This window comes from Narcine bancroftii, chromosome 4 (assembly GCF_036971445.1).
Source record: "Narcine bancroftii isolate sNarBan1 chromosome 4, sNarBan1.hap1, whole genome shotgun sequence".
NCBI classification, from domain to species: domain Eukaryota; kingdom Metazoa; phylum Chordata; class Chondrichthyes; order Torpediniformes; family Narcinidae; genus Narcine; species Narcine bancroftii.
The window spans coordinates 269,622,772-269,635,122 of NC_091472.1; the positions used below are offsets into that span (position 1 = coordinate 269,622,772).

Here is a 12,351-nt window from a genome sequence, read left to right on the forward strand (position 1 = left end):
CCTGTTGTAACCTGGGGACTCTCGGAACAGTGGATGCATTTATCTGTTGGAGGCTTCCCTTGTAGAAAATGGGGTGGCATCTACCTTCTTTATGTAGAATACTTGCTTGGGATCAGCAGTGTTGTTATTATCTTGTTAGTTCTGTCAATCATTACTTTTCTTTTTATCTGTGTACATTATCTTTGTTAATCCAGCAAAATACAAGAATTCTACATGATAAACATAGTCTTCAAGAGGTTTCCACCATAGAGACTAATTCTTGTGGATATGGCACTTTTGTCAAGGGTAGATGAGACATTTTAAGTTTTGTAGCTATCAGAGCAGCTACCACCTTACCAGACATTTCCCCACTGCAGCCTTTTGCCTGCATCAACATCATCTCCCAACTACACCTAATGAAGACTTTTGTGGTACTGTGCTAGCCTTCACTGTATGTGAGATTACTTTGCTGTAAAAAAGATTGGAACTTGGGATTTTCACTGAAGTCAAAGATGCTCTATCAACTTGCTTCATGCTTTGCACACAAATTCCTGTCTGGGGATAGTCCTTAAACAAGTCTTGGACCTCAGTTACCAATGGTCCCAAATTAGTTCCTGAAATTCAACTCTGCCTACGTAGCAGAGGCATTTTTCTTTTCATTTCCTGCACTCGTACATTTTCACTGAAAGGACACGAAAATCCAGGTCTGTAATGTACTTCCTCTCCCTGCGTGCAAGACTGATGAGACAGAGTCTGGAGAGATACCATCAGAAATGCCTATGAGATCCTCAACACCTGGGAAGATGTTGCGCCATTGTCTTTTATCTCCTTCTGAAAAGCTTTATCACCAGCAGTGAAGCAATGATCCTCTTATACCAACTCCACCAGACTGGACATTGTGTGTAGATGACATATTTTCAGCTTAACCTGTCCTTGGGTAAAGTTCCCATCTTGATCAGAAGATATACTGGAAGTAAATCTTCAGGAGAATGGTGTAAAAATCACAAGCAAGAAGTACAGAAACTCTAGCAGGAATTGAAAATGTTGGATTCAGAATTCCCAATAATTTCACTGGAGCAATATGAAGCTCATCTAAAGCCTCTTTTTCACTACATTCCAATTATTTAAGCTGTGCAGTCTCCTGGGATAGGAAGTCCATTGTGCATTTCCACCGGGCCACCCTTAACTGGGACACTTTTTGCTTTTCCACTGAACACACTCATCCTTGGGGATCAGAGTGTTCTCCCTTTTCCACTGGTTTTATCAGCATGCCATCATCAGTAAACACTGAGGATATGAGTTGGGGGTGGGGAGGGGGGGGGGGGATGGGTAGAGGTGGTTAATCCCAGGAATGAAATGAAATCATTTGACGCTGGCTTTTGGACAGTGTTCCTTTACCACTGGACCCTGTCCCAGTAAATTCCCAGTTAATTCCTGGGACAGGGTGCCAATGGAAAATGGGCATCTTATAAATAGGTTGAGTTGCAATCAGAATTTATGTTGAATCCACTTTTTCCCTCAAAATATTGGGCCAGATGAACAATTAATCAATGGATTAAATATCATTGAATTTTTTTAAACCACCTTATTAAGTTGTCCTGAACCATTTAAAACTCCTCTTGATTAATTGACTTAAGAGAATAGTCACTAGATCCAGATGTCATTAGGAGTAAATATATTAATTTCTTAACATAACATATAACATAACATAACAATTACAGCACGGAAACAGGCCATTAGGCCCTTCTAGTCCGCACCGAACCAAACACCCCTTTCTAGTCCCACCTCCCTGCACAATGCCCATAACCCTCCATCTTCTTCTCATCCATATACCTGTCCAACCTTTTCTTAAATAATACAATTGACTCCACCGCCACTATTTCTCCCGGAAGCTCATTCCACACGGCTACCACTCTCTGAGTAAAGAAGTTCCCCCTCATGTTACCTCTAAACCTCTGCCCCTTAATTCTTAACTCATGTCCTCTTGTTTTAATCTTTCCTCCTCTTAACGGAAATAGTCTATCCACATCCACTCTGTCTATCCCTTTCATAATCTTAAATACTTCTATAAAATCCCCTCTCAACCTTCTACTCTCCAAAAAATAAAGACCTAATCTGTCCAATCTCTCCCTATACTCTAGATGCTTAAACCCAGGTAACATTCTGGTAAACCTTCTCTGCACTCTCTCCACTCTGTTTATATCCTTCCTATAATTAGGCGACCAGAACTGCACACAGAACTCCAAATTAGGCCGCACCAACGTCTTATACAATCTCAACATCACCTCCCAACTCCTATATTCCATGCCATGATTGATAAAGGCCAGCATACTAAAAGCCTTCTTCACCACCCTATTCACGTGAGTTTCTACCTTCAGGGAACGATGTACCGTTACTCCTAAATCTTTCTGCTCTTCTGTATTCCTCAATGGTCTCCCATTTACCACGTATGTCGGTCTTTAGCAGCTTTAAAGAAAAGGAGTAATTAACTTTCTATATTTCTGTTGCAATTTTAGGATGTTTTGGAACTGCTAGAGAAAAGGGTGAAGTCCAGATTTTCGCACAGACAGATTCATTTGCTTAATGCATTCAACTTTGGGCTATATATGGAAGTGTTCCAGCAACAACTTAGTTTACCAGAAGAGTTTCCTGACAAGAGATTTGCACAAGAATGGAATCAAAATATTGAGGTAACTTTTTTCTTACAATATTTTATTATATTAGTTCCAATGGATAAATGTCCCTTTACAAATCATAAAAATAGATTCCATATTATTATTAGCAATGCATCAGTACCGAGGAATAGGTAACCTTTAACAAAGTGAATTCTTGTAGATCTGAAAGGTGTAAATAATTTAGTGTGCTGAGGTTGATTTGTGTAATGCCAAATGGCACTGTAATGGCCAATTGAGGTACTTTAAGAAAAAAAAACAACTCAACAAAATACAGGTAGTCCTCAGCTAGCTTATGACTGGTCATATCTCAAAATGGATGCAAGACAGAATTTCTCTGTATCTGTTTTATCATTCGTCCATTTCCCTAATGTAAAGCCATTTGCAAGTGGAGGCATTGGTATAAGTAGCCATTCCCATTCAGGATCAGGTTTACATTAGTCTAAGGTTATTCCTTCCCAATGACTTAAGCTTAATCTCCACTGCTGCTGCCAGACCTGACACCTCCTTGCTGCCGCCGATCCCCAACCACCCAGACATTTTCCAATTGTAAAGCCCGAGGTCCCCACTCCTGCCCAGGAACTGGTCGGTGCCACCCCCCCCCCCCACCCTGAGCCAACATGTCCTCCCCCCTCTACTCCCCCAAACTGACACATAGCCGTGGTTTCTATACTGAGTACACTTGGGCAGCCGAGGCGACTTCTTCAACGCGAAGGCACTGCACCTGATGTTTAGAATGGATCCGTAAAAGCAAAATTTTTATATTTAGATATTTTTTCTTTATTTAAAAAAAAATTAGGCATATGTGCAGATGGGTGTAAGTCACATAGGTTGTAAGTCGGGGTCTACGTTTAATTCAAATATGCAGCATACCTGGGCTATTAAATATACTTTTGAAATTTTAAGGGTAGAGAATTTATTTGCTGTAACATTGAAAATCTGCAGCAAGTTGGCAGCAGAGTTAGTGTCGCGGTTAGCACAACACGGTTAGCACGACACCAACTCCAGTTTGAAACTTGCACTGTCTGTAGGGAGTTTGTAGGTTCTGCCTGTGTCTATGTGGGTTTCCTCTGAGTGCTTCGGTTTTCTCCCACCCTTCAAAAAGCATGGGTATTTGGGCACCACAAGCTTCTGGGCTGGAAGGACCTGTCACTATTGTCTACATTTTTTAAAATCTTTAAAAAGAAGTGGAGATTATTTATCTGATCATGCATTTGCTGATTTCAAAGGTGCTACGTGGGTTTTCGCAATTCTATGGCACTACACGCCAAGTACCTATCCAAATGATGATGAGGATTTTTTTCTCATCTTCCCTCTCATCTCTACGAATTTTAAAATCATTCCCATGATTTTTACCCTTCTGATAAGAAGAATGTGCCCTTCCTATTTACACTATTTAGTTTCCTCACAGTTTGATAGACATTCATGAATCTCTGGTGTTTTAAGTTTTCCACCCAGCTGAAATTTTTCATTCCTGACAACACCTTTGTAAACTTCCTCACCATCTCTTGTGCTGTCATATCTCTCATGATGTCCAGAACTAGACTTATGGTCTAGTTAGTATTATGCACTTTTAGGAGTCTGTGGACATAAATTCCAAGGTTACACTTACTTGAATGAAATTCTACTTTCTCCTTCATGATGAGCCAGGGCCATGTTCTGCAGTCTTCCTTCCTTTCAATCACAGAGATGATTAAAAAAAAGAAAACTTCAATGTGAGAGGCCTTCCCCCTGCAATTATTTTGTTTCACAAACAGTGAGCTTTTCTGTACCCTACTAATAACTTTCCAGTGGCAAAAAAAACGTGTCAACCAATACCCTTTTCTTCCAGCCACTGAATCAATTGGAGATCCAATTTTGCCAGTCTTCTTTGTGTTGATAAACTAACTGGATGCTATAATGGTGTACTTTTCCTAATGCTTGAAATGAAATTCCCCAAGTGACCTTCCACCTTGCTGCTTGGTTCAATAAGTTGGACTTAATTTGCTCAATTGTTGAATGTACAATTCTCTCTCAATTTGTTTCATTTGGAATAAACAATTTTTGAAGAAAAAACAGATTTATCCTGTTTCTCAACAGCACAATAGAATGTCTTTCTGGCCCATGAAATCCAAGCTGTCCAATTACATTCAACTGACTTACCAAACCCTGTAATTTTTGGAGAGTGAGAGGAAGCTGAAACACCCCGCCGAGTACTGAAAATCTTTACTGACCAACCAGCCAACGTTTCATGGATATTTTCAACATCCCATTCTGACAGGGCATGGTACCCACCTGTTTCAAACAGGCCTCAATCATACGGGGGTCTAAGAAGAATGTGATAACCTGCCTAAATGACCTGTGGCACTCACATCCACACTGAAGGTGTTATGTGTGTGAAACTGGTTCAATGGGTCTCAAACGTAATGAATCTGAACAGTAGTGCTCAATTTTAAAAATTTTAGACATGAAGCACAGTAAAAGGCCATTTCGGCCCACAAGTCTGTGGCACTTAATTTACTCCTAATTAACCAACACTCTCTGAGTATGTTTTGAATGGTGGGCGGAAACTGGAGCCCCCAGGGAAAACCCAAGCAGACACGGGGAGAACATATAAACTCTACAGACAGTGCAGGATTTGAACTCCTATCTAGATTACTGGCACTTTAAAGATATTGAGCTAACCACTACACCAACCATGCCGCCCTGTGTTTACACGTGTAGGGGAGTCGCAACAAGGGTAAAAGACACACACATGTACACACATATACATAATCGTTACTCACGGGTAGAAGGCTTTACAATCAAGTTATCACATATGTTGACCAATTGAAAGTTAAATATGGAATATACAAAATAATATAATATTTGGATATTATCAATTAAAGGCTTATCTATGTGAAAGATTAACTACATCTTATTTACTATTCGAAGATGATGAATAGAAGCAATAATATCAAATCTGAATACAAAAATGTTTATATCTGTTATTTATTTATTACTTTTGAGGGGAGTGAAAAATAAATTTTTTTATAAATCTAAGCAAAAGTGGGAAATGGACCTGGGTATAGTTATAAATGATAGAAAATGGACACAAATATGATAGTATGAAAAATGCAATAAATGTTAGATATAGAATGGTACAATACAATTTAATACATCAGTTATATATTGCACCACAAAAGCTTAATAGATTGAAGTTAGATATTTTGGATAAGTGTTTTCGGTGTAAACAGGACACAGGCACCTTCTTACATTCTACATGGACGTGCCCCAAATTGAATTTTTTTTGGACTAATTTAATAGATTTTCTTCAACTGAGAAACGTTATGGTGTTTCTTCTGGGGCTTTATCACGGATTAGTCCAGATTTAAAATTAAAATAAGTTTCAAGAAAAATTTTTAAAGATAGTGGCAAATATATTTGCCAGAAAATATATGGCTGTTTCATGGAAATGGGATACGGATATGATTTTCTTTTTGAAAATTTGGTTTCCCTATAAGCAAAAGATTGGTGTTATAACTTTATAAGTAATTATAATGTGTCAATTGGTAGAATTTGGCACGAACTTTGTAATTCCCCTCCCTCACCTTAATATAGCTCATTTTACTTTATTAGTTGTTGTTTGTGTGTTTATGTACTTAGATTTTGCTTAAGTGTTATGTATTGCACAGCAGTATTTTATTTTACTATATACTTCATTTTTAAAAGATATAATGGTAGTTGTAAATGTTAGAATAATTAGGTCACAATATATCCACAAGGTAATATCCAGTATTGTTTAAAAATCAGTTTATTTCTTTTTCCCTTTTTTTCCCTTTTTCTTTGCTTTCTTCTTGGGGTTTTACCGTGTGGGAGGGAGTAGGGAGAAAATGATTTTTAAAAAATGTGTATTGATTTTGATATATAGAATTTTATAGTGCTGTATGCAATTTTGTTACATGTGCTAATGAAATAAAATTTGGAAAAAAAAAGTTATCAAATATGATAACCGCCACCCCTTGATATCCCTGGCAGACATGGATCTTATAACTAAACTAGGGACACTAAGCACACAATACTACAACTCCCAACCATTTATCTGCACACACATTAACAATGATCCTCCAGCGTTGCCCACAGTTCCCAACCTGAAGTGAAGCTCGGGATCATCCCAGAAGAAAAAGAGGAAGATGGCTCACATGCAGTGGGCTTTATAGTGTCATCAGCTGGAGGATCCGGCCCAGGTATTGATAAGACAATTAAAGGGGGCAATGATCAGGTGTTTACTGACCTGTGGGCAAGACTTGACCTTGATTGGCAGGTGAGGTGGCTTCCAATCAGGTTTCAGATGGAGAGGTCACATGCCCCTCTGCAATCCACATTTCCACCAGATTCCAGATGGAGGGGTTACATGGCCTTCCACAATCTGCACAACAGATGATGTTTTGAGAGATTGGTGTTGAAGCATATGAGCTCCTGCCTGAGTGGCACCATGTATCCATTCCAATTTTCCTACCACAGCAAAAGGTCTGTGGCAGATGCCAGCTCTCTGTCTCTATCTACACAAAATTCTGGAATACCTGGATAGCAAAGATACATACATCAGAATGCTCTTTATTGACTATAGTTCGATGTTCAACACTGTCATTCCCTCAGAATCAATTAGCAAACTTCAAGACGTGGGCCTCATTACTTGGCTGTGTCATTGGATCCTGGATTTCCTCACCTCCAGACCTAAGTCAGTGCAGATTGACAAAAACATCTCATCCACAAACTCCATCAGTACCAGAGTACTATAGCTCTCTGCTCTACTCGATTCAGATCTATGACTTCTTGGCTTGGTAATGACACCAATACCATTTGCAAACTTGCTGATGATGCCACAGTAGTGGGTGGTATAAAAAGGAGCAATGAGTCAGCACACAGGAGGGAGATGGAAAAACGTGGCTGAATGGTGCACCAACAACAATCTCTCCCTCATTGTCACCAAAACCTACGAGCTGATAGCAGCCTTTAGGAAGGGAAAACTGGAGGAGAACAATTCATTGATCATTGGGGGATCAGAGGAGGAGAGGGTGAGCAAATTTAAATTCCAAGGAGTTACTATTTTAGAGGACCTTTCCTGGACCCAAAATACTAATGTCATTGTAATAAACACACCTCAGTAGTTTGCAGAGGTTCGGTATGACATTTGAAATCTTGACAGATTTTTGCAGATGTGCAGTGGAAAGTGGACTGGTATAGGGGCACCAATATCTCTGAGCGGAAAGCCCTGCAAATGGTAGTGGATACGGCCCAGTACACCATCGAGAAAATCTACATGGAATGCTACCATCGCATAGCAGCAGCAATTAACAAGATCCACAGCACCAGGACATGCTCTGTTCTCATTGCTGCCCTCAGGAAAGAGGTAGAGCTGCCACGAGACTCATAATGCTAGGTTCAGGAACAGTGGCTACCCCTCCACCATCAGACTCCTAAATAACAAAATCAAAAACTCATCTAAGGACTTTTACTGTACACATAATTTGTAATTGGATATTGTGTTGCAGTTTGTTTGCATTTCCTTCTTGTTTATGTCTCTCTTCTATATTCGTATATTTTCTTGAGTACAGTGTTTTTTGGAATCACTTATATAGAAATTCTGCCTTGCCCACAGGAAAAAAGAATCTGAGGGTTGTATGTAATGACTTGTATGTACTCTGACAATAAATTTGAACTTTGCACTATTGTAATGCCTTTAAAAAAAAAACCCAGTATTTATTATCTATATATTTTGTATTTATTATCTTTTTTCAATTTATATTATTGTAATTTTTAATGAACTACTAGTTCAGCAGTCCATTTATATGTTGTCTATTTTGCAATCTGCCTGAGCTATATACGTTATAAAACTTTTGAAATATTTTTGCCCTACTAGTCACTCTGCAAAGACCAGACTGTGGTGGATATTCTAAGAAAGCACTTCAATTTCAGTAAGGATTTTCGCTCTCTGAACATGTTGTTGGTAAGATTTTATAAATGAATTAACTCAGTCATATTTCATAAAGGTTTTAACTAGCAATGTATTAATTGTCTCCAATAAGATTATAAATGTTGGTGCTGCACAATAGAATTTTGTTTGCATTTGGGCATATTTGAGGTTCTTGGACCAGACGGGAAAATAATTTCTCAGACAATTTGTTAAACAGCCCATGAGTTAACTGCTAATTAGCATTGGTCATTTGGTGTTATTATCACTTTATTTAAGTTTGACATTCAAAAAGTGATGATGAACCAGTTTGTTTTTTGAAAGTTTTTGATAAAGTATCTACCTTTGAGGAAGCTGATTAGTGAAACTTTACCAAGAGTTTATGTGGAGAACTGGATTTTAGTACTTCTTGAGATGGTTGTATGATGATGGATGATGTTTCAAGAAGATGGATAAATGTTAGATGCTACAAATTTGAAATAAAAGCAAAATACTGAGAATTTTGTAGAGAAATAGTGTAATACTGTTTTATTTTCTCTTCCCCTCTGAATATTTCCATCTGGCATGCATAATTGATAATATTTACAGAATTGTACAAAATTAAGATGACTTCAGTCAATTGTGTAATTAAAGTTAAATATTTGAATTCTCAGGAAATAATAACATCCGTTAGCTTTGAGTTTCAGTATTTGGTTTGCTTTTCCAAAAACATCTAGATCAAAATACAAGTTCACTCCACTTCTATTTCAGTTTCTAATTCAATTTTAAATGAATGGAATGATTGAGATTTGTGTCCATTACTGTTGGAATGTTTTATGACCTATAAGGGAGGCATTTTTGGCTCAGTCTTTGAAGTGTAATCTTCAGTTTTTGCTGCAAAAACAGGGAAATCTTTACTTAGAACCATCAAATTAAATGCTGCACCCTGACCCTTTCTTGCTGAACAAAATTGTATTTATAAATTTGAATTATTAAAGTATGTGAATGGAATTCTATTAGCCATCTAGACATAGAACCATTATCAACCAGCAAAGGATGTAAAACATCCATGCAGTTGTCCAACATTTATCTTTCAGTGAATACTATTAAAACACACCCATCTCATTGTTTTTGAAATCTTCCTGCTTATATATTTCCTGATACTACTGCGAGTACTTGAAATATTTCATTTGTCTTGTAGCACTTTGGAATGAAAACGTGATAGATATTAGTTAAATGCAAGTTTCTTCCCAAAACAATTTGTGTTTATTAAGCATCATAGCACCTGTTAAAGAAACAGGCCTTTCAGCCCATCATGTCTCTGCTAGTCATCAAGTACTTATTTTGACTAATTGAATTTTACAGTACTCAACCTTTTTCATATCATAAGTGCTCATTTAAATGCCTGCATCTCAAGCGTATCTGCCACTCATGCTGTGTTTCGGGTTTCAGCCATTCTCTAGGTGATTTTTTTTTAAACCTTCCAATCTAGCCCATACTCTTTAGTCCTATACTCTTTGATTATAAGACTCTATGAAGGGAAATTGTTTCTCTATGACTTTCATAATTCCAGGTACTGCAGAAGTTACAGTAGACAGCCATCACTCTTGCATCAAATGCTTGTTGCTTTCCATTGGTGCATCATAACCTGCAGAGTATCTCTTGTGCTTTTATGTACTGCACTCGTTCCCAACATTTGCAGATTTTTTGTTAACCTACTCTTCTCCAGGTTGAATTTTTTTTTTGTTTACATCCATTCAACAGAGCTAGGGCACACTTCAAAACCTCCCACTCTGGCTCTTGAGCCATTTCTGATTTAATCCCTGTAAATTTTAAATCCTGACTAATTTCTCATGCGATGATTTCATTTAATTTAATTTAAATTGTATTGCAATAACCCTTCATACTGGTTATTTAAATAGAATGGTTTTACAGAGTAGTGATTAACAAGATGTTATTAACTGCACAGAAAAGCCTTTTACCATATTTACTGTGACACCATGAAAACGTCTTGCATTAACTGCAAATAATCTTTCTTTTTTTTTGTTTTCAGATGTTTGCTCTTAGTCGCGTGACTGTTTCCAAACCAAGGATCCAATCAATGGATCTTCTGGCTGCCAGCAGACTGCACACAATGGATTCCAAAGCAAATATCCTACATGGTAGGAAGAACAATGTGCTTAATCCAGAAACTGCAGATTAAATATTAAACTCCAGCCATTGAAAATATGGCATATAACAAGCCTTCTAATTTATCGAAATCTCCCGATGCACTTCCCTGAAGTGATACCAAAACACGATTGAACCCCATTGTGTAATTAAGCCAGATGGCCATAATTTAATTAAAGACAGACTTTTAAACATCTTAAGAGGAAATGGGATGTAGAGGAATGATTGGGCTGCAGTAGGATGCCAGCAGCTAAAGTCATGGCTAGCAATGAGTGATTTAGGGAAGGTCAAGATATAAGAATTGGAGAAGTTCAGAAAAGTCAGAGCTACAGAGCAACATTGGGGTAAGAGGAGAGAAAGCCATGGAGGAATAAAAAATCAGTAACTGATGAGAAATGTTAAATTTGGGGATATGCAAAGGAGTGATGGATGAGCCAAAGTGCAGAACAAAGCGATCTCCCTGTCTGCATCCCATCTCTATGATGTAGAGGAGACCTTTTGCTTTTGATTTTATGGATAAACGGAATGTGTTTTGAATTTGGGGAAAGTAAAACCGGGAAGGTTGGCCACAGGTATGGAGCATCCAATTTTTACAAAGACATGAATGCAGTTTTTAGCTGCAAGTGTATGAGGTAGGTCCAGGGTCAGGAAATGTAACACAGGTAGAGTTTGGAGTTTAAAATATTACATTGCCATGTGCTTTAAATGCCCTTTAGATATAACAATGTCAAAGACATAAACTGTCGGTTTCAGTTTTAGGCACCACTGGTAGCTCTGGAATGAAGTTTGTTGGCAAGGACCAAAGTCTGAGTGAACAAAATTAACACTCAGTTGTGTATTGGAGTAGTTTAAAACTGTCAGTGTTCTGCCTGGATCCTGATTTCATTTGAAGATTTGATATTGTAGATATTGTCTTATTTGCCTTTTCTTATATTAAGTTGACTAAAATTAAATCTTTAGATCGAGTCATTATAATGTGGAGTAATGCATATTCCTGAGTCAACAGCTGTATTTACATGTGCGCTTTTTGTTTTAAAGTCCAGTATTTTTAATACTGGCACTACCTGATTTTTTTTTTGCATCAAGTTGACAGTGTTAATTTGGGCAAAAAGTCATTCAGGATTTTCAAAAGGAAGCAGTAGGAGCATGGAACTGCAATGCACTCTGGGTTGAGTGGCACAAAAGGTAGCCATAGGTGCTGGATCTCGGGGATTTTACTATAATTCTATTTCATAACTTTCTCGTTCAAGTGAGGGAAATGATAAAATGGACTTTGTGGTACTCTTTTAGGGAAAGGTATTTTGAATCTTGTTGCACTTTACTACCATATTAAGGTTTACTGAGCTTGAGGCTTTAGTTTGCTTATTTTCTGCTTTTCCCTTTACTGGAAATTTGGTTGAAAAATTCACACCCTGCAAAAAATTCTGATTTGAAATGATGATCTTGTGCATTTCATGATTAACTCTCAATTAAAGATCTTGTGCAATTGCATTATTTTGCTCTTTTTGCACGACCAATAAGTGGTAATTCTGCCATGCCTGCAGGATAAAGAATCTCAGGGTTGTATGTGATGACAGGTATGTTCTCTGACAATAAATCTGAAATCTTCTTTATTTATTT

General features: G+C 37.7%; 1 protein-coding gene across 5 annotated transcripts in view; it reads left to right on the forward strand.

The window, feature by feature from the left end:
* Positions 1-12,351, forward strand: part of orc4 (origin recognition complex, subunit 4) — a 100,140-nt gene that overhangs the window by 64,117 nt on the left and 23,672 nt on the right. For all 5 annotated transcript variants that reach the window (XM_069934991.1, XM_069934994.1, XM_069934995.1 and 2 more), the window contains 3 exons: positions 2,496-2,669; positions 8,533-8,619; positions 10,616-10,724. In XM_069934991.1, coding sequence (XP_069791092.1) covers positions 2,496-2,669; positions 8,533-8,619; positions 10,616-10,724 — 370 coding nt within the window. The remainder of the gene's footprint in view (positions 1-2,495; positions 2,670-8,532; positions 8,620-10,615; positions 10,725-12,351) is intronic.